Source organism: Tenrec ecaudatus, chromosome 3 (assembly GCF_050624435.1).
Source record: "Tenrec ecaudatus isolate mTenEca1 chromosome 3, mTenEca1.hap1, whole genome shotgun sequence".
Lineage (NCBI taxonomy): Eukaryota > Metazoa > Chordata > Mammalia > Afrosoricida > Tenrecidae > Tenrec > Tenrec ecaudatus.
The window spans coordinates 122721218-122748843 of record NC_134532.1 but is presented as its reverse complement, the minus strand read 5'-3'; the positions used below and the strand labels follow the sequence as shown (position 1 = coordinate 122748843).

The following is a 27626-nucleotide window of genomic DNA, read 5'->3' as shown; positions in this document are numbered from 1 at the left end:
TTAAAGCGTCAGGATACAGCGGATACTAAAAAAAAAGAAAGAAAAGAAAATTGAACAATTTTCTAAGCAACATCTGTATTTTAGCATTTCACATTTTAAATTTTAGATGCAGTGAGCTGGTTGTATTTCTTTCCTTTTGGGCTAGGCAAAAAATAGGTTTGTAAAACCAATTGTGAGACAATGTTTTCAAAATGACATGAAGTCCCAGGGTAAGGAGTGGGTACATAGGCTTACACCTACATGAGAGATGCCAGTGCCTAGTTTATGGTAGGCTTTAGTCTTGTGAGCCAGAAATAGGAGTTGGAGTTTGTAAATCTAGGAATAATTTCTCCCTTATAATAATAGAACAACCACAACAGAAACCACAATGGCCTCTTGGTAAATTATGTACTTAAATATGAACAAAGATTTTATGAGCTGATTTTTATTACTCACTGTGCCATTTCTAAAAAAAATTGCCAAATTGGAAATAAAATGTTGACAGTAAGGATAAATGATCACCTAACTGTTTTCAGGATTGCATATTTTAAGAACTAGTCATCACACAGTGAGAAGAGAAAGTGCCTTAAGAACTTCTGACCCCTCCTGCATGTGCTTCCTCCAACCGTGACTACACTTCATTTGCCTCCCACGACACCCACACTCCCTTTTCTTGGGTCTCAAACATGCAGATATAAACATTATGTGAGAAACTTGCCATTTTCCAGTTTTCATTAATGCAATTGCTTCACTGATCTTATCAAAATTCAGAGTATGGGTAATTAGTGGATCTAGATTAAACTTCTTTGCCATATAATCAGAAACCAGCTTAGGAACATGATCTCTGCTCTTCCAGCCTGGAAACACACAGATTAATGACAGATGTTATTTATGAGACTTTAGGTAAAAAGAAAATCCATCCAAAATAACACTGGAAGCGTTGGCTTCAGCAGAGGCAGTCTAAAGATGTTTTATTAACTTAACTCAGTCATCAGAAGACCTGCTTGAACTATGTACTCTGTGGAAAGCGTTGTTTTTCCTGAAGGAGAACTTTGGTACTACTAAAGTGAATGAATTACCAGCAGGTGTTAGGCTGTGTTCTGTGGGAAGCAGTGAATTCATATCTAATGTATAACAAAGTCTTAGGAAGCATGAAAGAAAGGGATTCAAAGGTTGGGTGGTGGGTGATGGTGGTGGTGGGGTGTGTGTGTTGACGTGCAACTTCATGAAAGAGCCAAAAATCTGAAAGAAAGAGAACGATCATACCGTGAACCTAGTGAGTTTTGGGAAAAGAATATGTACAAAGTAATATGAGAATATAATATACTGTCTGGAAGTAAACATTGAACAGGAAGCGATGGGCTTAGCATTGCATTTTCTCTCTTGTCAGGATTTTTCTAGAAATGTTGTCTTAAAAACAATACCAACAAAACTCACTCCCATTGAGTCAATGCTGACTCATAGTGACCCCCTGTGGGTTTCCGAGACTGTAACAGTTCACAGGAATAGAAAGCTCAGTCTTTCTCCTTTGGAGCTACCAGTGGTGTTGAATTGCTAATCACGTGGCTCACAGTCTGACTTGTAATCACTACCCCACTAGGACTCTTTACTATTAGTTCTGTGCTGAATGACGTGATCGGTGAGTTACCAGATAGAATTGGGTGGCCTATTCACGTTCAGAAAGTGTGGTGTGGTGTAATTGTGCCAGTAGGCAACAGTGTTCTAGATGGACTGCTCAGTGGTTGAGTCTTGGAGATCTTCATAATTGTAGCCTGGGCTGTGTTCCTGAACCTTCCTACTGGTTCTCAAAGGCACCCAATAATTCCAATGGATTTATTTTCTTTATTAGTTGGTTTCTAATAGAGGGAACTCTTTTGAATTGAATTGAGTCTCCCCAAATAGATGCTGTGAATCTTAATTTCAATGATTGTGGTTTTATTCCCTTTAAGGAATGGATTGTTTTGTTATGTTAAGGAGCAGGATTAGTGTAGGGTTCGTCTTCAGCCAATCTTTAGGGATAGCAAAAGCAAGCCAGTAAGCAGAGACACAGAGACGGATTAATGCCTGGCCCCATGAAGATCACCCAGGAATCAAGGAAAAGCGACAAGAACCTTCCCTCAGAGATGTGTGTGTGTGTGTGTGTGTGTGTGTGTGTGTGTGAGAGAGAGAGAGAGAGAGAGAGAGATCCTCTAAAGCCAGCATCCTGAATTTAGTCTCCCAACCTCCTAAACTCTGAGAAAATAAATTTCTGCTTGTTAAAGCCACATGCTGCTGGCGTTTCTGTTACAGCAGCACACGAGACCCAAGGCAAGAACCAGGGTTTCTAATATTGATGAAGGCATAAGGCACTCTTTTCTGTTTTTATCATTTGCTTCATGATCTGATAAAACTTTTTCAAAGCAATGTAAGGCAACTTTCACTTGATTTCTGTTTCTTTTTAACAAAACATGAGAAGGGAGTGCCCCTCAGAGTGAGCAATCCTAGCCCAGGCTGTTCTTCAGCAGGGACACTAATGGAATTTCGGGTGGGGCCAGTACGTAATTTTGCATATTGTAGGAGGTCTCGCAGGTCTGTCAAACACACATGAAATGCTATCCTCGAGTAAAAACCACTGAAGCACAGAATACTAAATGTAAAAGAAGTAATTTAGGTTCATCATTTGGGTTTACCCAGAGGCACTTCACAAGAAAGCCTTGGAAATTTACTTTGAAAAAAATCAGCCATTGAGAATCTTATGACATACAGTTTCTATTCTGGCATAAAAAAGGTTATCATGAGTCAGGATATATTCAAAGCAACTAATTTCTGTCTATGGTCACTATATGAAGCTCAAGTAGACATGGATTAGGTTTATTATGAGGGCTATTCAAAATATTGGTGATCTTATTTTATAAAAGTTAACTGCTTATGTGTATTTGGTATCAAGAGTTATCATCTCTAAATATGAGAGGGCAATATCAATGTTCAATTATTCCAAATAAAAGAACTAAAACTACAGTTTAAACATTTTTCTTTCTTTATCAACTTTTCATAAATTTGGTAAGATGGTGGAGAGCAAATGCTTTGAGAATGATTGGGGCAGGGAATGAGCGGATGTGCTTTATACAATTGATGTATGTATATGTATGGATTGTGATAAGAGTTATATGAGCCCCTAATAAAATGTTTAAAAAATTTGGTAAGATTTGGTAAGAGTTTTAGTATTTGTAACAACGTTGTTGTGAGATGATGTTCGCCTAGTGGATTCTGAATCATAGTCATCTCTAACAATATATGTAGCTAATTTGGTGACATAGCTCATTAGCCCAAGAAATTTAGGTAGTTCTTACATTTCTCATTTGCCCCAAATTCAGATTGCCCCAAATCTCTGGAAAAAATAATAGATTACTTGTTTATGAGCCTAGAAGTCTATCTAAGTACATTAATTTCCTACTTTCTCAATAAAAGATTCATTCAAAGGTTATTAAAAATACATGTCACAAAACAGGCATACACAAAAGAGAAATGAAAAGATTCTATGAAAAGATACTTTTTTCTAAAAAAAATCTATTTTTTCCTACTGGTTGTGTTTCCGTCAATCATGAATTCATTATGTTTTGTATCTTTGAGTTGGTATGATGCTAACTCAGTAGTTTGGGATAAAATTTGATATTAGTTGAACAAGGACTACTACTGATTAAGCATACTCCCCAGAGAATCCCAATTGGCAGGTAACCAAACATTAAGCTTTTGATACTGAGTTCTTTACCAAAAATTTAAAATGTTTTCTCTCCTTTCCCATGAGAAAAAGCTTGCGAACAACCAACTGGTTATATCCACTCTCCATGCCCTTACTTTGAGAATTTATGCTTTGAAATAAAAACCTCAACGTAAAATTCTTATTTGGGGTCCTTTCTCACTATCTATGGTACACCTCCGTCTATTCCCCACCTAGAACCTCCCAGGGTATTTCCACCCTTCCCTGTTTCATCCATACCTCCAAAAACAGTTCCCTTCAGTGAGCGCCCTGAGAAGAACAACCGGCCACTGATGTTGAGTTGGACACCAACAGTCATACATCCCACAATCACACAGACACCATGGCTTTCGTGGCAGGATGTCAGGGCGGCCGCCTGTCACAAAGCAAATGCAGAATAGTGCAGTGACTAGGGATGTGCGTAGGACTAGGCTCTGTGTTTCACTCTTAACTCGACTACTGAAGGATCTGGGACCTTCTGCTCTGATTCTCCTGATCCACATTTGAAATAACATGTACTTTATAAAAGATGCTTTGAAACATGGTTAAGACATTGTTGCCTGGTATGTTTTATTGTTGTGTATCCCGATTCATTGTGATTGTTTATTTTTGAGTTGATTCTGATTCATAGTGACCTTATGTGACAGAGTAGAACTACCTCATAGGGTTTCTTAGGCTGTCTGTTTCCAACAAGATTTACAGTGTTGGAAAACCCACGTGGGGTAACTATGGAATTTTTTTTCTTTCACTTGTTGGATTCTTTATAGGAGCCCGTTATTAGGGCCTTTCTTCTGAAGGCAGGTTGGTGGGTTCAAATCGCCAGCCTTTTGGTTAGCAGCCCAGGGAGTGCTTAAACATTGTACCATCAGGGTGCCTAAAAATACAGAACTCAATAAATGAAAGGAAAGACCAGTCCCTGAAGAAGAAAATCATTCTTGGTAAGGAAGAGGGGCAGCAAAAAAGCGTACGGCCCTCAACGAGCTGGACTGACACGATGGCTGGAACACTGGCGAAGCACCGCGCAGTGTTTCGTTCTGTTGTGCATAAGGTTGCAGTGAGTATTGGAATTGACTCGATGGCACCTGATAACACCACCACAAGAGGAAACACCAAAAAATGAAAGTAATTATAACATCCATGGTAATAATACTTTTTATCAGAACCATCACTAACACCAGTGGTTAGTTATTACTGACTCTCTTTTTAGACTCTGAGGAGCTAGATATTGGCATAGCACTATTTCTCACAAAGGCTGTTTCTCAGAACAAAACTGTGTGAAAGGTTTCATGACATCCTCTTTACAGAAGTGGGAATCAGACATAAGAGGAATGAAAATGTTCTGTGTGCTGAGGAAAGGACCCAGACCAGAAGAGGCAGGTTTTGAATGTTCAAACAGCTGTTCAGAAGATCAGGCCCTGCAGCCCCAAAATGCATCATTTCCCAAGAAAATAAGCCTCAGATTTTAAAATAACTTGTTCTTGATTTATTTTCTTTTATATAAACCATGTTCTCCCAGCAAACAGAGAAAACAACGACAATGACCATTTCAATGATTTCAAAACATTTCATTTTTGAAGTGAGCCCATTGAATCAACATTAGTGGATTGTGAGCCATGGACATTTATCTCAGGTCTCACAGTAAGGACTTTGTTGAACGCGTAAAGCTCATTGTTTCACAGGGTTTCATATTCCGTGCTTACGTTATATGGCTTACATTTCCTGGCTCAGAAATGATAGGTAAGAGGCTGGCTATGTCTTGTTATGAAATCATTTAGCGGGAACTCTTTACATAAGTCTGATTCTCCTGCCTGTTGGAGATTATCTGCTTATCTCATAGGAAGGACCGGTATGATGAAAGAAAGAAGGAGAAGAGGCCACAGAAGTTCTAGATGCAATGTTGAGGACAGTGAACAGACTCGCTAGAGTGGACAATGTGTACCACCTGGGCTATCTTGGGGGCATAAGAAAAGTTAGAGAACTGTGTAGGGAATTTAAGGGTTTTCATGAGAATCCCAGGGGATCACCAGTAAGTTTCACTGGAGTGGACTACATACCACAGTCTCTGGATTGCCAATGACTTCAAAGCTAAAATCTGCACCAGCATCGGTCATCTCAATTAAAACTTCTTGGATGGGCTTCTCAAAGTCCCGTGGGCTGATGCACTCAGTGGCCCCCACCTCTTTGGCCTTTGCAAACTTGTCTTTGTTGATGTCCACTCCGATGATCCTGGCTGCTCCTGCTGCCTTGCAGCCCATGATCACAGACAGGCCAACTCCCCCAAGGCCAAACACAGCACAGGTGGAACCAGGCGTGACCTGAGCACATTGAAGGCAGAAAAGCAAAGCAAATGGAACCGGCGCACTTGTTCTCTCAGGAGGGCCAAGTGCATGCTTTACTTGAGATATTGACCAAGGCTCTTCTCAAATAAAACATATTGGAGACTGGAGTTTTAGCTTCCCAGTATGGTTATAGCTGGGAGACACTCTTTTACAAAAGAAGCAAAATCTACCTATAAGTGGAGTTTCAGAGTCCCAGGAACTAAGTAGTTTAATCAACATTATTTGAATGTTATGACATATTTGACAGAATCTTGTTTTACTTCTTGTTCCATCTTCTTGCAAGCCTCCCTTAACTTTTTCCTTTTGGGTACCTGTGACTTTTGCATTCCTCGGGTAAACTGAAATCCTTCCACCTGGTTTCTCTACACAGCCCTGGAGCTAATAATGGACAATGGAAAAAGTCAAGACCTAAAATTCAACGAGCGCTTATAGCAGATGCTGGGAAGATTTGGATGCAATAGTTTATTAGTATCCCCATCTATCATTGTGGGATTCCTTGACAAATTCAGTATATCGATATTCCCTTTTGGACCTTGATTTCTCCACTTTCCTTTTTATTGGTACTCATCACCACTTGCTATTTTGCCATTACAATGTAAATTCAATGGGTTTTACCAGCTACTAGATTCCCGTACTCCAAAGAGTACGTGCTATAAATACACATTCCATAAATGTTACTGAATGAAATAAATAATTGATGGGATTGTGGAAGGACACACAGCCACATGGTACCTGTGTTACAGTCAACTCCCAGACAGTCTCTATACTCCCATCTGTGAATGGCACCCAAGATTGCCACTTACTACCCACTGTGGGAAATAGTGGTGGGTGCACAGCAGGACTTGGCAGAGGGTAGAGAACCAGAGATATTCACAAACAGGTCTGTAATGGCCTCTCCCAGGTTGTATGATCACATGTCACCTAGGGCTTTCAACTCCACGTCTCAAGGTTTCTGTTCATAATGAGTGTACATGCTCCTCACCTGGGCAGTATTGATGGCTGCACCGTAGCCAGTGGAAAAACCACAGCTAATTAGGCAGACTTCCTCAAGAGGTGCACCTGCATCGATCTTGGCAACCGCAATTTCTTTAGTCACGGTATATTCAGTGAAGGTACTCGTGTTAGTCAAGTGATACACTGATTTCCCCTTGCAGGTAAACCTCGTGGTGCCGTCAGACATCAGCCCATTCTGTGACTCTCTATTACACACAAAAAATAAACAGAAAAAAATATGTAGTGTTAGAACACTTACATCTTTTCCAATGAAATGGAATTAATTTTTCCAAAAGAAGACAATCACAGAGACTTACTTAAATTTTATGCAAACATTACCTCCAGGATTCAGGCAAGAGGTGCATTTTCCACACTGTGGTAGAAAGAGCGTGATTACTTTGTCACCTAGGAGAGCAAAATAATGTTCTATCAGGACTTTAGATTTTTAGAATTGTGGTACAGCAAGTGCTCGCTCACACTTCCCTGCTTCAGTTGGCAAGGCTCACTTTCTGCAAGACATCCTGAGGAAGAGCCACAGGGACCTACCCCAATGCAGCCCTGGGTGCTGGAGCAGCCATGTGGAGACCCCTGCCGGCGCTGAGATGCTTACACATTCACTGATTCGGCTTTCCTCCTGGAGTCAGCATCATAGTGTGTGTTTTGTGAGATGGAGGAGGACTTAGTGGATTGGTGTCAGACATATGGATTAATGGGTTAATGTTGGACTTATGGGCTTGGGAAACACTGGGTTGGGATGTTTTCTTGATGTGCACTTAGCCTTGATATAAAACTCTCTCTTATACATGAGTTTCTGTGGATTTGTTTCTCTAAAGTACCCAGACTATTACGGTTTCCAAGGCTATAATTTTTGTGGAAGCAGCCTGCCACATCCTTCTCCCATGGAGCGGCTGCTGTTCCAAGCACATCATTTTGGTTTGCAGCAGAGCATGTCACCACCTCCCTGTCACAGCATTTTTAATTTTGTAGAGAGTTCACAATTTATTTAACCAGTTCCCTGTATGCTGCTACAAACTTAGGTTATTTCCATTTTTTTGGTTCTGCTTTTTTTTAAAGTACAAAAACAACAATGCAATAAATATTTTGTGTGCTGTGTGAATTTCTCAAAACAACAGAGCTGTGTGTTATATTATTACACGGCAAAAGAGACTTTGCAGATGTAATTAAGATTACAAATACATCGACAATAACATTGGAAGACTGTCCTGGTTATGTAAGATGATCATATCAGTCTTTAAAAAGAGAGATAAAGGAAGAAAAAGAAGAAGTCAAAGAGATTCAAATTGTGAGAAGGACTGTTGAGCCTCAACTTTGAGGCTGGCGAGGCTATGAGAAGGAAGGCAGGTGGCTTTCAGGTGCTAAGGATGCCCTTACCGGATAGCGAATAAGGAAATGAAGGCTTCAATTCTATAATAACAAGGAATTAGATTCTGGAAACCACTCGAATGAACTTGGATTTGGACTGTTTCCAAAAACTACATTAAGAGCCCAAATGACTGATACCGTAATTTTTTCCTTGTCAGATTCTAAACAGAGAACATAGTCCACACTGTCTTATTATCAAAAGAAACAATGGAATAATGAATCGATAATGTTGTAAGCCTTAACAGTTTTGGACATTTGTTACGGCAACAATAAAAAACTATCATAGATATGGGTACCTGGAAGTGGAGTGCTATTAAAAAAATTCATAAAAATGTGGTGTGCCTTTGGAATCAGGCAATGAGTAGAGACTTGAGAAAAGCCTAATTTGCTTTGAGCAGACTGTTAATAAAATGATGGATGGTAGAGACTCTGCTAGTGAGGTAAAAAGGTATATGAGGAGCATTATAATAGTAAATTGCCTAAGAGAATATCTAAATTCTTAGTTGAAGTATGAATGTTAAAGCCACTGTTGGTGAAGACTCAAAAGGAAGTGACGAATGAGTCAAGAAGAGGAATATTTGGTATCTAATGTCAGAAAGCTTCATAAAATTGCATCCTGCAGTTATGTAAAAAACCAGAACTTGCACACAAGGAACTTGGATATCTAGTTGATAGATTTTTAAGTAAAGTCTTCGAGTGTTCCAAGTGTTGAAGCTTCTCCTTTCCTTTATTTTCCCTAGTACAATGTGAGAGGAAAGACCTAAGCTGAGGAAAAGACCGTTGACGTTCTTGAGAATAGGAGAATAATAGAAAAATCAAGAAGTTCTTCAGAAAGACGGTTGAACTTCTTGAAAAACCTGCAATGTATTTGCAATGTTTAGATCAGCAGAAGTACCATCAGTTTGAATGGAAAGGAAATGAGAGGGTACTGCTGGGCTGCCAATGTTCTACTGGTAGAAAGCATGCTGATAAAGCCAGGCAGCTGCAAAGACACACACTGTTCAGGGAAAAGGGAAGTCTGATTGAGCTAGCTGCACCAAGGGCTCAGAGAAAATGTCACCCCAGAGGGTAGAGCCAAGGAGCCACAAAGAATTTTTCTCTAGTTCTTGAAACTTAGTGGGTTTTGCCAGGCACTGATTATATTTTTACCTTTCACGTTCCCCTCTTTTGAATGGGAATGTCCATAACTAGCTTATTTAAATAAACTAGTTTATCCAAACCATGCTTATCTAAAAGTTGTACATTTTAAGAAGATAACTTGTTTCTTTAATTTTTAAAGTCTACAAATGGAGAAGAATTTTGCCAAGGATGAATTATATCCAGAGTTTCTTACCCTGATAATTTGATCATGAGATTTAGGGCTTTATGAATTGAGGAGCTTAGACTTGATGCTGTAGGTGATGAGCCTTTGGCAACCGTGGTGGGAGTGGTGTTGTTAGGTGCCTTGGAGTTGGTTCCAAGTCAAAGTAACCCTGTGGACAACAGACTAAACAATTTATTAGTCTTATACCATCCTCACAATTGTTTTAAAGTTTGAGTCCATTGGTGCAGTCACAGTGTCAGTCCATCTTGTAAAGGGCCTTCATCTTTTTCACTGCCTCTCTGCTTTACCAAGCATGATGCCACTCTCCAGGGACTGGTCCCTTCTGACATGTCCAAAGTATGTGAGACCTAGTCCCAACATCCGTGCCTCTAAGGAGCATTGTGGCCGTACTTCTTCTAGGACAGAGTTGTCTGTTCTTTATGCATGGATTCTCCCTTTATCTTTCTTATTCAATGTCCTGTGAGGTTATTGAAAATATCATGGCTTAGATCAGCAACACCTTAGTCTTCAAAGTGACATCCTTGCTTTTCAATACTTTAAAAAAGGTTTTGTGCCGCAGATTTACCCAAGGTAGTGCATCATTTGATGTCTTGCCTGCTGCGTCCATGAACAGTGGTTGTGGATACAAGCAAGACAAAGTCATTGACAACTTCAATCTTTTTCCATTTATCATGATGGTACCGAATGGTCCAATTTTGAGTATTCTAGTTTTATTTACACTGAGTTGTAATTCGGTCTGCAGGCTGCAATCCCTGATCTTCATTAGAAAGTTCTCAAGTCCTCTTCACTTTCAGCAAGCGAAGTTGCGTCACCTGCACATCACAGGTTGTTCATAAGTCTTCCTTCAATTCTGACTCCACATTCTTCTTCATTTAATTTGGATTCTCTGATTATTTGTTTGCATGTAGATTGAATAAGTATGATGAGAGGATACAACCCTGTTGCATGCCTCTCCTGATATTAAACCATACAGTGTGCCCGTGTTCTGTTTACACAAATTCCTTTGATCCATGTACTGATCATCCTGAAGTGTTCTGGGATTTCCATTCTTCTCAACGCGATCCATAACTTCCAGCATCACAGCAACAGCACACGCTTCCATAGTATGACAAACTGGCAAATAAGTAGTGGGGAACTTCGAGGTGAATCTATTTTGACTTTGGGAGGGCTGAGAATCTTTGGCAGGCTGGGCAGAGGGTGATCAATAGTAGACAGAATTCACAAAAGATTTCTGACCTAATCTCCAGAATCTGTGAACATGCTAAGACAGGGCATTCTTAAGGATCCCTTGTGGCATAGTGATGCGTGTTGGATGGCTAAACAGAAGATCAACAGTTCAAAACCACCAACTTCTCTGTGGGAGAAAGGTGGGGCTTTCTACGTCATCTCAGACACCTACAGGGCAATTCTCCTCTGCCCTATAGGGTTCCTGGGAGGAACTGACGGGATGGCAGTGTGTGCATTCATGAATATATTATGCTACATGACAAATGTAACTACTATTGTGAAATGAAATGTCTTGGTTTGGCTCTTCTATCCTTAGTCGTTGTAAGTCCCACCTTGTAGGAGTGGTAAGTAAAGCATATAGGCCTCTAAATCTGGGATGGATTGGTCTTGCAAACTTGCCAGATCCAATTGAGCCATCACAAAGAGAGGAATAAGGAATCCTAAGATCATTAAAAAGGAAGAGCCACCAGTAGAGTGCATGCAAGATCCCTGCTTGAATTGTCACATCAAATGCATAAAGTTCTTTGCCTTCAGATAGGAGGCTGGCCTGCACAGTGGGGTGCCCTTTGGACAGTTCCCAATACTAAAGGCTCTTTACAATACTTGTTTGAGGGTGGAGGCCACGGGCCATGTGGCTGAGAGGCTGTGAACTAGAAAGAGCCTGGCTTGCCAGCATGGCTGAGAAGAGATGCTGTGGACAAAATAACATAGCCTTACCATTTTATAACCTGTTAACGTTCCTAATAAACCCTGTAGTGGTGGGTATTATCTGTGAGCCTTGGATGACCAAATCCATCCAAGAAATAGAGTGTGGACTCTGCAGAAATCAGCACAGGAGAGTTACTAAGAGGGAAATTCCACACCGCTGAGTCGCAGGAGGAACATCATAAAGATAAGTAGGCACAGATCCACTAGGGTTTGAGGGGTTAGGGGCTTTTAGCTAACCACAGTGGAGGCCGGCTAGGGTTTGACCTTAGCCCCGCCACTGTCTCAGCCGAAGCTGGGATCATTCGAAGCCAGCGCAGGGGCTTTATCATAATACAGCCACAGCTTGCTGCCACCTCAGAGCAGGGATTAAATCCTTCCAGCCCCACCGTCAGGGATTGGGGCTTAGCTATATTGTTACTTTTGTTCCCCTCTCCTCTCTATCCCTCCAGAGTCTCAGCGGGTTGTTTTTTTTTTCTTTAATTTCTTTTTCTCTTTACTTTTCTCTCACACACCACTGCCAGCTTCCAGCCCACTCCCCTTAGCCTAGGGTATTTATGCCTGCCCTCCACCCAGTTGGGAGTGCTCCACCCTCTGCAGCATAACCTGAGGCTGGGGAAACCACGCCCCTCCACCAAGAGATATCTTGCCCAACTTCTTCTGGGGGAAATTCCACCCACCCACCCTCTGCAGTGCTGAACACCTGGCTGAGGAAATCCCACCCACCTTCTTCCAGAGATATCCTGCCTGCTTCGCTGGGGGAACTCCTATCTGTCCTCTGTGGTCCCACGTGACTGAGGGAAATTCCTCCCACCTGCCGTAGTGCCTCACACAACCTAAAGCAGCTTAGCTAACACTCGATAACATTCCATACTGCTGTGGGAACCTCTTCCCAACCTCTGCAGTGATCTACCTGACCAGGGAAATTCTGCCGACCATTCACAGTGCTCTACACTAAAGCGGGAAACCCACCAGGCTTCTGTGGCACTCCCATTGCAGTGGGAGCCCCCACACACCCTCTGAAGTGCCCAAAGCTGCCTTGGGCCACACCATCACGGCTTCTTGTGAGATCACCTATTACAGCACCATCCTTGTGGGTCCACAACAAACCAACCAGCATCCCTGAGAGGACCATCCAACGTGCCTTCCAAATAATAGAATACTAGTTGACTAGGGAAAGTATAGTCATAGGAGGATAGAGTTGTAGGCCAATTCCATAGTGAAATTAGCTGAAGGCAGTTCTAAGAAGCATCCCTACGAGTATCCAGAGAAACCAGTGCTCTTCGATTCCCTGTAAAATGGCACCTGGCTCCTCTAAAACAAAAACAGCAATCAGTCCCAATGACCTCAACAACAACAACAACAACAACAACAACAACAACAAAACAGGAGAAACAAAAGGCAATGGCAGAAGATGCCCCGAACCTAACAACGTGAACAGAAGCAGGGATAGATCTGCCACAGAAAGAAAATTTCAGAATGCTGTTTATAGTCTTACAGGATATGAGGGAAGCAATACATAAAAAGGATGAAATGATAGAGGAGATAAAGTGCATACACCAAAGGGAAATACAAGAACTTAGGGAAGAGATAACAAAAGCCAGTAGCAGACTCATGGACTTTGCCAGTCGACTGGAGGAAGCAGAGAACTGCACCAGTGACCTAGAGGACAGCCAAGCAGACTTTAACAAACACAAACAAACACTTAATAAGATCATCAGAGAAGCTGAAGAAAACCTAAGAGCTATGTCTGATGCTATGAAGAGGAACAACATCAGAATCATTGGATTGCCAGAGGAAGATACAACAAAGAAGTTATCTGCAACAACAGTGAGAGAATTCTTTGAGGAAAACTTCCCCAGATTAATGAATGAAAACCAGGCAACCATTCAGGAGCCTGAAAGATCACTAATTAGAGTGAATCACAAGAAGAAGTCAGCAAGGCACATAATAGTTAAATTATCCAACTTTGAAGAAAAGGAGAAAATCATGAGAGTAGCTAGGGAAAAACAAGCAAACACATATAAATGTTCCCAAATAATAATATGCCTAGAACTATCAGTGGTTACTATGAAGAGGTGAAGAGAGTGTGGAGAAACATTTCTAAAAATTGAAGGGAAATAATGCAAACCCAAGAATACTTTACCTAGCCAAATTATCTATCAAGATAGATGGAGAAATAAGAGTCTTCCCAGATAAGGAAAAACTCAAAGAATACATCAGAAGAAACCCAGCCCTTCAAAAGATTCTTGCCAACCCAGTATGGGCAGAAGAACAGCACTCACCCAGCATAAATAAGAGACTGTCACATATAACAACCCCACCCAGAGTGCAACAAAGAGAAAACAACCCCCAAGATAGCATTGGCTTAAGGATGGAAAGACGTCAAGAATGAACCACACACACACACACATACAACACACTGATAAGAAAGGGAGGTAGGAAAACATCTAACACAAAAGGTATAAGGTGGCATCACAGAATCCACAGCATCACAGAATCCACAGATGGAACTAATAACCCTGAATATCAGTGGACTGAACCCAGGCATTAAAAGACTGAGGCTAGCAGACTGGCTTAGAAAATACAACCTTTCTATCTGCTGCCTACAGGAGACACATCTCAAGGCTACAGACAAAAATAGACTTAGAATCAAAGGCTGGATAAAGGCATACCAAGAAAGCAGCAATTCATAAAAAGCAGGGGATGAAAGAGGGGACATTACAACAGACATGAATGACATCAAAAGGATAATTACATAGTACTATGAAGGACTGTACTCCAGTGAGTTCAACAACTTGGAAGACATGGACAGATTCTAGTAAAAACAATCCCTCCCTAGACTATCCCTGATTGACATCAAGAATCTCAACAGACCCATAGAATAGAAGAAATAGGCAGAGTTATCAAGGGATTACCAACAAAAAAGTCCTCTGAACCAATGACTTCACAGGAGAATTCTACCAAGCATTCAGGGAAGAACTGACACCAATCTACAATACTCTGCTAGCTTCTAAAAAGAATTTAAAAAAATGTCCACTGAGGGGGTGGGCAAAGGACCTGAATAGAAGTTTCACAGAAGCATAAATCTGAATGGCCAATAAACACATGAGAAAATGTTCCTGATCATTAGCCATAAGAGAACTGCAAATTAAACAACTGTGAGATATTACCTAATACCCTCAAAAGTAGCCCAATTCAAAAAATCAGAAAGCTACAAGTGTTGGAGGGGCTGTGGTGAGATAGGAACTCTCACCCACCGCTGGTAGACATATAGGTATGTACAGCCACTATGGAAATCGATTTTGCCATATCTAAAATAGATGGAAATTGAGCTACCATACGACCCAGAAATCCCCCTATTGAACATATACCCAGAAGAGGCAAGAAACAAACCATGGCCAGATATCTGTGCTCCAATGTTCATCGTGGCACAGTTCACAATTGCAAGGAGTTGGAAACAATGCAAATTTCCATCAACAGACGAATGGGTTAAAAAGCTGTGGAACATACATATAAAGGAGTACTATGCATCACTAAAAAGCAGTAATGAATGTATGAAGCACATTGCCGCATGGGAAGAACCAAAGGAAATCAGGCTAAGCAAAGTAAGCCAAGCACGAAAGGACAAGTACAACATGAGTCTGCTGAGGTAAGCTTAAAAAAATGTAAAAGGGGCGCAGGAAAAAAGTCACTGTATACAAACATTCCTGGGGTGAGGCCCAGGTAGTATGGGAGGGGCCAGACCAAATCCAGGGATACATATGGTAGTCAACTAAAAAGGAGGGGGGAAAATAGAAAAGAAAAAAAAAGACACGGCTAGCAGGGGAATAGGGCACTTACCCATTCAAGGGGAGGGTATTGTTTATATTGTTATAAGAGGGACCAGACTTCAACCTGGCGCTCCAAGATGTGAATGCAACATACTGGCATGAAGCAGAGAATCAGTAGAGAGGTCTGAGGGGGCGGCCCCAATCCCAACTACATGGACAGACACCCCTCCCCCCAGAAGAATCTATTTCAGAGGATACCACTGAAGCTACAGCTCAGGGAGAGGGACATGTTTGATCAGAGCACACGGGAGCAAATCAAGGGGGAGGAAGAGAGAGTGGAGCACATCCTGGCCCACCAAGCCTTGAGGACAATATCCCCCACCAGAATAGGCAATGCACAGAAAGAACTATAGGACCATCCCCACTATGAGATATGACATCCCTCACTGACCCATAGCCCTACAGGGGACAACACTGGAGACACAGTGTGGGAATTGTGCCTGATCTGACCCCACCACGCTGAGGAAGACGAACAGAAAAGGGAGCAGAGCAAGGAAATCCCGAGGGAGTACCAAAAATAGAATTTGGGGTCAGGGCGTGGCACTCATTCGACTCTACTGGAAAACACTCCTAAAGGCCAAAAAACAGACCTTGAACTTACAGGCTTTTCTCTTTTTTTGGCATTGTTTTTTATTGTTGTAGTTATCCTTTATTGATTTGTTTTGCTTTGTCTTGTTTTGTGCATATTACTATCTTTGCAGGTCTATCTAGATAAGGTACGCTGAATAAACAATCCAGAAGAGAAAACAACAGGAACATCAGTTTTTTTGGGGGGGGGACATGGGAGAGGGGGAGGTAGGGGAAGGGAAGTGGTGTTAACAAACCCAGGGACAAGGGAACAACCAGTGATCCAAAATCAGCGGTGAGGAGGGTATAAAAGTCCTGGCAGGGCTTGATCAAAGGCAATGTAACCGAGAGGAATTACTGAAACCCAAATGAAGGCTGAGCATGACAGTGGGACAAGAGGAAAGAAAGCAAAAAAACTAGGAGGCAAAGGACATTTATAGATGTCTAAATACAGGCATGTGCTCACCAGGTGTCAAAGGGATCAGGTATCAAAGGAAAAAAAATCATATCATTGAGAATGAGGGGCAGTGCAGAGTGGGGAACCAAAGTCCATCTGTAGGTAACGGGACATCCCCTTACAGAATGGTCATGGGGAGGAGACAAGCCAATCAGGGTGCAGGTAGCAATGATGAAACATACAACTTTTCTCTAGTTCTTAAATGCTTCCTCCCCTCCACTATCATGATCCCAATTCTACTTTACAAATCCAGCTAGACCAGAGGATGCACACGGGTACAGATAGGAACCAGAAACACAGGGAATTCAGGACAGATGATCCTTTCAGGACCAATGGTGAGAGTGGTGATACGGGGAGGGTGGAGGGAAAGTGGGGTAGAAAGGGGAAATCAATGACAAGGATCTACATATAACCCCTCCCTGGGGGACAGACAGCAGAAAAGTGGGTGAAGGGAGATGTTAGACATGACAAAATAATAATAATTTATAAATTATCAAGGGTTCATGAGGGGAGGGGAGAGGGGGAGGGAGGGGAAAAGTGAGGAGCTGATACCAAGGGTTTAAGTAGAAAGCAAATGTTTTGAGAATGATGATGGCAACAAATGTACAAATGTGCATGACACAATGGATGTATATATGGATTGTGATAAGAGTTTTATGAGTTTTAAAATGATTAAAAAAATAAAAAATGTAAGTACAAGAATATTTGGGGTGGAGGATGAACAACAGAAAAGTGGGTGAAGGGAGACAGTGGTCAGTGTAAGACCTGAAAAAAAATTGTACATAATCAAGTGTTCATGAGGGAGGGAGGGTGGAGAAGGGAGAGAATGAGTTAATACCAAGGACTCAAGTAGAAAGAAAATGTTTTGAAAATGATGATGGCAACATATGTACAAATGTGCTTGACACGATGGATGGATGTATGGATTGTGGTAAGAGCCCCCAGTAAAATAATTAGAAAAAAAGAGAATATTTTGGGGTAACATAATTATCTCTCTTTTTCTAAGAAATGGCAATATTTGAACTAGTATTCGACTCAATTTCAACACATTAAGAATTGCTTTTATAATTTATTGTGGATTCCAAGTTGCTGCTATTTCCACACCCCAGGTCCCAATCCATACCTGTTTTCACGGAGCTCACTCCTTCTCCCACACTCTCAACTATTCCAGCCCCTTCATGCCCCAGGATAATGGGATAAATGCGAAGGTTTTCCAACATTTTCATTTCCGTGCCACAGAGCCCTGTGGCCACAATCTGTAAGGAAGGCAAAGCATTTTCTCTGTCTCAGATACAGGTGGTTCCGAACAGTTGGTTAAAAATGTGATATGCTAATTTGCTATGCTTCTCTGATACCCAAACCCAAACCCACTACCGTCAAAGTGATTCCAACTCTTTCTACACCGTGAATCTTTTGTGGAAGCAGACAGCCTCGTCGTTCTTCCCTGGAGAGGCTGGTGGTTGCAGAGGATGGAGGCCAGAAAAGAGTTTCTTAAAAGAGGGAATGGACTTGACAAACAACTTATCTTAGAAATTGACTACCTTTTTGTAATGAGTCAGTAACCAGTACTTAAAATCTTCATAATTATAATTAAAATAATAACAGCTAAAAACCCTCTACAAGTCAGATGAACTGTATTTCAGCCTAGTGGCTGACTTTACCATCACCTAGGAGAGATTTAAAAACTTCCCATGACGGGGCTGCTCCCACTCCACCAAGGTCAATTAAATCAGAATCTCAGAATCTCTCAAGCTGATGTTCATTTAGCAATTTTCAAATCTCCCAGGTGATTCCAAATATCCAACTAAGGATGGGGAACTATTCTAATCTAACTTTTTTCTAACTAGCTGTGTGCATTGGGCAGCCCACTAACCTTCAGAAAGCCTTCTATTTCTTCTCTGTAAAGTAATAGACACCCGTGGTCCTGGCCAAGAGTGCAGGTAGGGGATTGAGCACTCAGCTGGTAATCAGAACACTGCAGAGAATGCCCTGGTGATCTGCTTCTGTAAAATGATCACCATGTGGCTGTTCTACTTGGACACAAGGCCACCTTGAGTTGGAATTTACAGAATTGAGTCGACAGCACACAACAGGAGCAACTTGCTCACTTCAGTTCTAATCTTACATCTCTTCAGGATATGTAATCAAACAAAATTAAGAAATTATTATTGATTGGGATTTCATATTTACATCGTATTATTCCATAGTTCAATCATGTGAAGCAGAATTGTACAATCGCTACCTCGATCAGTTTCCAAATGTTCTTTTTCTACATGGACTCCTTGACATCGTCTCCCTTTTACCCTGCTCCTTCCCTCCCGGCTGTACCCCACTCCCTCACAAACCCTTTATTCTACTTACTGTCCCTATAGATTCCATCTCTTATATGGAAAACAGAAAAACATGTATCACAACTTCAAGAGGGTGTCCCCCAATGACATAACACCCACCCCAGTATGAACACCCACCCCAGTATGAACATATAAAACCCAAACAAAACAATACAATCTAAAAGTACAGAAAAATTTGGAAACCAGATCAGGTTCAACCTCCATCATGGGGGTGGGGGTGAGGAGGAGGAGAGAATCTGATCTACCGACAAAATTTTAGCTGTTCAATTTCAGATTTCTCCCTTTGCTCTTCTATGTTCCTGTCTCCCAAGATCTCTATTTAGTGACCACTTTCCTCCCACCCCTCAATTTTAGATAGTAGGAGTTTTCCAAAGGCTTATTTCCTATGAAATTTCCCAAATGTATCTTGTCATCCATAGCCTCTGCACACTGAATTCTCATAATTTAGACTCTGATACTGATCCCTCCTTCGATTTTGGATTATATGGAACCCAATCCATGGGACACTGATGATGGTGTGCTGCTTCCATGTGGACTTAGTTGACACCTCACTTAGATGGTTGCTTCTTTTGAGAGAAGCCTTTAAGAGCCCAGACACTATTTTATCTGAAAGCTGGTCACCATCTAAATTCTTCTCCACATTTTGCTATAGCACTCATATCTTCTGTGTTCCCTTCCCGAGGGCGAACATAAAGCAGGATCATGATGTAAGAACTAATTGTTATTACGTTGGAGGTAGGATTTAGTGTGAGGCCCAAACCCATTTCTGGATCTATGCTTTTTATTTTTTTAATGTGCTATTACTTGGGAGTTAATACATATGTCATATAATTTCATAGTTCAATCACATCAAGTAGAATTGTACAACTGCTTCGAAAATCAGTCTCCAAACATACTTTTCTTTCCTTGACTCCTTGACATCATCTCCCTTGTGCCTTACACACCACCCCCATACACATATCCCAGAAACCCTTTTTCTAATTGCTGCCCCTGAAGACTCATCAATCCTGGTTTCACTTACCAAAATCAGGAAACCACCTGTGAGGTGCGCCCTATTATGAACAAGCATAAACAGAATAGAACAGAATGTCCTTCACAGGATTGCCCGAACAATACACATCTTAGTACATTATATTGGTTGTTGAAGTTGCAAAATTTTGTCCACCAACCAACAGTCCTCCACTCTTGGTACAGCTGTCTTCTACTTCCTCAGACACCAGTGTATTTGCTGAATTAAGTTCTCAGGTTACAGGTATCTCAGAGGTAGAGTCCAGCTCACCCAGTGGAGTTCCCACCTGGGATCTCACTGATGCAGCCCCAAGGATCCAGGATTCAGTGTCCCGTTGTTCCACAGCACCCAGCCTGGGTTCTTGGGATGCTGCCAGACACCCGAGTTCAATGTTGCCCACCTGCTGCACGCCACCGAAGAGATTCCCCACCTAGGGACCCCCAAAGCATCCTCAATCACTCCTCCTGGACCTAGAGCTCAGCCCTCTCTCCCCTCTCCCCAACAGACGTGCACCTATGCTTCCTCAAACCTGACCATGATTCCCTCTCCCTTCTGCGCAGCCCCGCCCATTAGTAAGCCTGATCCCTCTGACAGGGCGCCTCCTTCTCCAGGGACCTCACCGCAGATCCGAATGGCAGCCACTCAACAGATAGTCCCCCTCCCCACACCATTTGATCCCTGCTGACTCCATGCGTCCGTTGGCCAAGTGACCTTCACAACACTCACCTAGAGCGATGTGTGCTTCATTGGCACTGGGCAGGCTCGCTACCAGACTGGATGCCCTATAAGCCTGAGGTGGCCCTGTCTGCTGGTTGTTCCTCCTGCATACCGTATTTGTCCTTTTGCGCTCGACTAACTTCACACAGCTTCACGTCTCCCATATCCCTCCTCATCTTGAGGGGTTGCATGGATTCGTCACTGTTTTTTAGGGATGTGTCGTATTCCATTGTGTGTATGTACCAGGACCTTTTTCATCCACGCTTCTGCTGATGGGAATTCGGGCTGTTTCCAGCTGCTTGCAACTGTGAACTGTGCGGCATGGATATGGGGGAGCGAATGCGAGCTTGTGATCTGTTTCTTATTTCTTTTAGGCATATGCCCAGTAACGGTGTTTCTTTAAACCATTTTTTGTGTGTGCAACATATGTCAAGATAACATAAATGTCATATAGAAATGTGAAGTACAGCTTAAAGCATGACTTTGCGCAAGAAACTTCTTTTAACTGGTCAATAGTAATATAGCTGTAGGTTAAATCTAAGTTTTATTTTGGGGGAATTCAGTCCGAAAGTTGGAGATTTGAGTCCACCCGGAGATACGTGAGAAGAAAGATCTAGAGAGCCACTGCTGAAAACCACCTGCGAAAAGCCGCGATCTAGAAGCCATGACTGATAAAGCACCGTTCTGATGGGCCCCACGCTGGCTTGTCAGGAGCTGGAGTTTTTTTAGACCTGCCTAGGTTTGCGCTGCCTAGGTTTAAACACCGAAGGCAATGGTGACTGAAAAGGAACTGGAAGAGCATGGCAGCCCCGCCCTGCCCTACGCTGGTCATTATGAAAAGAATGTATGACTTGCAGTGAGAAGCTCTGATTTTGTGTGTGTGACGGTGTGGTCTGTGCTTTACCTTGATTCGCACTTCCTGTGCCCTTGGTGGAGCCACTTCTACCTCCTCGATGGAAAATGGCGCACCAGGTTCCCACAGGATGGCCGCTTTGCACCTGATAACCTGCAACAAACATATATATATCTCCTCAGGGGAAAGTGCTTAGTCTCGGGAGTTTAATGATTTCTCTACTAAAGATCCACCACCTGTTGCACAGTGGTGGCTTGTGTGTTGCATGATGCTTCATCACTGGTATTTCAGATACCAGCAGGGTCCCCAAAAGGAAACAGGCTTCAGCAAACCTTCCAGACTAAGTACAGAGTAGGAAGAAGAAATAGGCTGTCTGAATCAGAGGACTTAGCCGCTGGAAACCCTATGGAGAGGACCATAGCATTGTCAGTTACTGAAAATCTAACGAACAGAAGCAGAACGTTGTCAGACGTAGTCCTAGAAGATTAGCCCCTCAGATTGGAAAGCACTCAAAATACGACCAATGAAGAGCTGCCTTCTGAAAGGAGAGTTGATTAATGATGTGGAGGAAAGCCAGTGAGACCTTCATTTGCATATGGAGTGTGACTCAAAATGAGAAGAAACAGCTGTAAACATCAATTCATAATCAGAACTTGGAACGTACAATGTATGAATCTAGGAAAACTGGAATTTGTAAAAACTGAGATTGAACATGTGAAAATTATACCCTAGGCATTAGTGAGCTGAAATGAATGGGCATTCGCCATTTTTTTGAATCAGAAAATCATATGGTTTATTATATAGGGAACCACAGATTAAAAGGGATGGCATTGCATTCATCACCAAAAGGACATTTCTCTTTCTTTCTTCTTTTTTAAAATTTATAAACCTATGTCCTCGAGTATAAGCCAAGTTTTCAGCACATTTTTAATGTAGGTTTTGAGGTAAAATTAGGTGCTTTGACTGATATTCGGGTTGGCTTATAGTTGAGTATATATGGTGTGTATGTGTGTGTGTAAAATTGGGTGTTAATACATATATCATTCCATAGCTCAATCCCATAAAGCAGTATTGTACAATTGCTACCACAATCAGTTGACATTGTTTCCCTTTTACTGTCTCACCACCACTGTAACACCCCCGCCTCCCCTGCCCCAGGAAACCCTTGTTCTACTTGCTGTCCTTACAGGTTTATCAATACTGAGTTTCATATAGCAGAAAAACATAAAGAACAATTTCAAGAAAGTGACTCCTATTGACATAACACTGAGATAAAATCTAGTATGAACAAGCAAACAAAAGTACAGAAAGTATTTAAAACCAGATCAGGCCCAGAGTGTATTAAAATGGGGGATCAACTGACAAGGTTTTAACTATACAAGTCAGGTTTATCCTTTTAATCTTTTATATTAATCTCTCCAATGCACTGTTTAGTGGCGACTTTCCTCCCATCCCTCAATTATGGATAGAGGGAGATCAACAGAGCCTTAGTTCCTATCTAGTTCCACAAATGAATCTTGGGCTCCCCCTGTCATCCACAGCCTTCTGCAAACTGGATTCTCACAATTTAGGCTCCGAAACTATTCCCTCCTTTGATTTTGGATTATATGATTTACAATCCTACAGTGACTGATGTTGGTGCGCTTCTTCCATGTGGATTTGGTTGACATCTCACTTAGATGGCTGCTAGTTTGGATACAATCCTTTAAGACCCAGACACTGTATCTTTTAATAGCCAGGCATCAACCTCTGTCTTCACCACATCTGTTTATGCACCCATTTTGTCTTAAGCGATCATGTGTGTGTGGGGTAAGGGGAGGTGGGGGAGGGGGTGAACATCACTGAATATCAGTTTGTTAGAGCAAAGTGTGACTGGACTACAGGGCCGGCCCCAACCAGAACCAATCTGACCCCCACCCTGGGAGTGTGTGCTGCAGAGAACGACACTAGACCTCCTGGTGGAGAGAAGGAACTGACTTACCGTGCCCAGACGGAAGCAAACCAGGATGGAAAAAGAGAAAGGGGCAGTTGACCTAGACTCCACATTGGCACACCAAGCCCAGAGGATGAGGTCCCTGCATGGAGCTGCTGGGGCCCAGCGAGGACTGTAGGACTACCAGCAACTCAAGACAGAGACAGGAGATTCGCCTTTAAAGAGTTCAGGGAGAAAAATAAGGCTTTTTGAAATTTGAAGTGATCAGTTTTCTTTGGATGCTCTAGGCTGGGAAATTCTATGCTCCTCAGAGAAAACTACTTTCTAGGACTGAACATTAATGAGATCCAGTGAGCAGTCTGGTATGCTTGCCAGATGACCACCTGTTTCCATTTGTTGTTTGGAAGTGGGAGAATGCAACAATGAAGAGACTGACTGAAGTAGGACATGTTCTCTTGGAACCTGTTGACCTAGTTCATACAGGCTGGAAATGAGAGTGAGGAGGAAGGCTGGCTGGTTTAAAGAATTGTGGGGATACTGAGCCCATGAGCATGACAGAGCTCCAGAGGGCTATTGCTGATGAGAATATGTAAAGGGGCCAGATGATCTGAAATGAAGGGAGGTGTGGGTGAACTCCAAAGCTTGCCACTGGTGCCTGCATGACATAGTAGATCGCTATGGCCGAGTTGACCAGAACCCAACCTCAAGAAAACAGAAAGATGTTGACCATGTGAACTGGTGCACAATGGTATAGTCCTGATAGATGGCCTGTTCTAGACTGGGCTTTGCTTATGGATGCAGATACTCAAGGTTCCAACTAGAATGAAGATTCTTCAAATCAAAGAACATGCTTGTCTCTGCAGAGCACTGGGTTTTGATAAGAATGGGCTATTTACCAATTGGATATCTAACACAGGTGGAGATAAGGGCACGAAGCATATTTTCATAGGTCATTTTATTTTTAATGGAAAGAGTGGATTCCTACTGAACAGTTTCATTTATTCCTGTTGGGTCTATTGAATAATATATTGGAGATACCTAAATAATATCTTTTTCTTACCTCTATGTTTCAATTCTAACTTCCAGAAACTTTATAGGATCAAGTAGGAGGCCTGGTCGAGTAGTTGTTACAAATTTGGCTGCTAACCAAAAGGTCAGCAGTTTGAAACCACCAGCTACTCCCAGGGAGAACTAGAGAACGTTCTACTCTTATAAAGAGTGAGAATCTCTGACACTCACAGGCACGGTTCTAGGCTGTTCTACTGGATTGCTATGAGTAGGCATTGACTTGATGGCAGTGAGTTTGATTTTGATAAGTTTCTTCTCATTGCTTCATCTTTTCTTACTCTACCTGGTAAATTTTATCTCTCCTGTAAATTTCCACGGAACTGTCACTTCTGACAAGGCAAATTGGGTGAACCTCTTACTTTATACTTTCATTCTTTATTTCTAACCTTGCATACTTAAAAAATTAATATGATATGATTTTAGTTATTTTGCTCTTGTTGAGAATATACACAGCAAAATATACACCAACTTTAACAATTTATATGTGTACCTTTTGGTGACATCAATTACATTCATTTTGCAAGTTATGTAACCATTTTCATTCTCCTTTTCTGAGTTGTACCATATATGTTTCTGAGTTGTCTCATATATAGTTCTGATAAAAGGACAATGTTAAAAGCAGATATTTTTTACTAATTAAATTAAACCATTGTTTGATTAAAAATATTTCAGGGGTTATATTTGGTTTAAAGTTCAAAGGTAATCTCATATCAATAGTTACAATAGTGTCAATAGTGTTACCCAATCCTCATTGCTACAGAAAGTCTGGAGTCCCTGAGAATTTTAAATTCTGTTCTGTTTTTTCCACATTTTGGTAAATATTATTTCTATGGAATATTTAGTCAAAACATTCAGCAATGGTGCCCGGCTATCAAAAGAGATAGTGACTGGGGTCTTAAAGGCTTGAAGATAAACAAGCGGCCATCTAGCTCAGAAGCAACAAAGTCCACATGGAAGAACATACCAGCCTGTGTGATCGAGTGGTCCCAAAGGGATCAGTTACCAGGCATCAAAGAACAAAAAATCATATCATTGACTGCACACCTCCATGATAGGATCGCTGAAGACAAATGGGTGCATAAGCAAATGTGGTGAAGAAAGCTGATGGTGCCCGGCTATCAAAAGAGATAGTGTCTGGGGTCTTAAAGGCTTGAAGGTGAACAAGCGGCCATCTAGCTCAGAAGCAAATAAGCCCACATGGAAGAAGCACACCGGCCAGTGCGATCACGAGGTGCCCAAGGGACCAGGTATAAGGCATCACGCAAAAAAAAAAAAAAAGATATAAGTGTGTGTATGTATGTGTATATATGTGTATATGTATATATGTATGTATATATGTATATATATATCATATTAAATGAAAGGGGAAGTGCAGAGTGGAGACCCAGGGCCCAAGTGTCGACCAATGGAGATCCCCTCATAGAGGGGTTTAGGAGAGGAGATGGGTTAATTTGGGTGTGAGGTAGTATCGATGAAGAACACAGCTTTCCCCCGGATCCTGGATGCTTCCTCCCCCCAACTACCATGATCCGAATTCTACCTTGCAGGGCTGGATAGGACAGAGGCTGTACACTGGTGCATATGAGGGTTGGAGGTACAGGGAATCCAGGGTGGATGATACCTTCAGGACCAAGGGTGTGAGGGACGATGCTGGGAGAGTGGAGGGTGAGTGGGTTGGAAAGGGGGAACTGATTACAAGGATCCACATGTGACCTCTTCCCTGGGAGAGGGACAGCAGAGAAGGGGGGAAGGGAGACTCCGGATAGGGCAAGATATGACAAAACAACGATGTATAAATTACCAAGGGCATATGAGGGAGGGGGGAATGGGGAGGGAGGGGGGGAAAAAAGAGGACCTGATGCAAGGGGCTTAAGTGGAGAGCAAATGCCTTGAGAATGATTGGGGCAGGGAATGTATGGATGTGCTTTATACAATTGATGTATGTATATGTATGGATTGTGGTAAGAGTTGTATGAGTCCCTAATAAAATGTAAAAGAAGAAAAGAGAAAAAAATGATTAGGGCAAAGACTGTACAGATGTGCTTTATACAATTGATGTATGTATATGTATGAACTGTGAAAAGAATTGTATGAGCCCCAATAAATTGTTAAAATAAAAAATAAAATAAAAAATAATTTAAAAAAACATTCAGCAATGGTAGAGAACACCATCCAGTTCTTCTGATCTCATGGCAAAATTGTTTGAAAAAACAATTAGCACATGTTTCATGTCTACCTTCTGTTCTTGACTCACATTCTTTCTCTTATTTTAGGGGAAAAGAGACCAATTATTGTGATTTAGAAGTCTGTTTGCCTTGATTTTCATGATTTTTAAACATGCTTCTGTTTAAGGATCTGTGAGGTCCTTGAAGGAGGAAATTTATTTTTCATCTTCAACTCTAGAGAGTAGGACACAAGCTTTGGCAAATGCTTATTTGAAGAATGGAAACAACTGGTGAAAGCAAGCAAGTAGAAGAAATGAAAGAAAGGGGAAAGGGGGAGAAGTACTAAGAGTAAGACTGTTTTCTTCTAAGGGCCCAGAGAATATCTGGGCGATGCAACCCACTGCCTTAGAGTTAATTCTGATTTGTAGTGAGCTTCTTAGACAGGTTAGAGCTTCTCTACAGAGTTTAGAAGACTGAACCCTTCTAGGAACAGACAGCCTCAGCTTCCTCCTGAGGAGTGACTGGTAGGTTTGGAGTGCTGTGTTTGTGGTTAGCAGTCCAATGCTCCACCCACTGTCCATATGGCTCTTAGCTGGGTGATGAGAGAGTGGTAAATAGATAAACACAGAAATAATGCTATGGCTTGATGTAGAGAAGAACACACCTACCTTGCCTGTAGTACTCATGCTGATTTTCTTCCTCTTCGGTACCACAGATGAACACAGAAGGAGAGATTCACATCACAAATTTAAATTTGGAAAATCCAAGTGTATGCAGACCATTGGTAGATGCCAGGACAGTGCTGTGCTTTATGTGCAAGCTTCTGTTTCAGTAGGGAGATTCCTAAATGTAATCTGAAATAAATTTTTTATGGTTAAAATGTCCAAAGATTAGATTGTGTAATGTTTATTCCACTTAACCATGTGGTTTCTTTCTTAGCACTCTTTGAACTACTGGTTTAATAGTTCAGTACACACAATCAATTCT

The 27626-nt window shown here is 41.7% G+C and overlaps 1 protein-coding gene across 1 annotated transcript; it reads right to left on the bottom strand.

The window, feature by feature from the left end:
- LOC142443540 (alcohol dehydrogenase 6-like) lies at positions 1 to 27325 on the bottom strand. Its single transcript, XM_075544871.1, has 9 exons — positions 27308 to 27325; positions 21525 to 21626; positions 17667 to 17799; positions 7365 to 7452; positions 7037 to 7253; positions 5770 to 6030; positions 3956 to 4091; positions 698 to 836; positions 1 to 25 (listed from the first exon to the last, which is right to left on the bottom strand). The coding sequence occupies exons 1-9, from the start codon at positions 27323 to 27325 to the stop codon at positions 1 to 3; spliced, it is 1119 nt and encodes a 372-aa protein (XP_075400986.1).
- Positions 27326 to 27626: the final 301 nt, after the last annotated feature.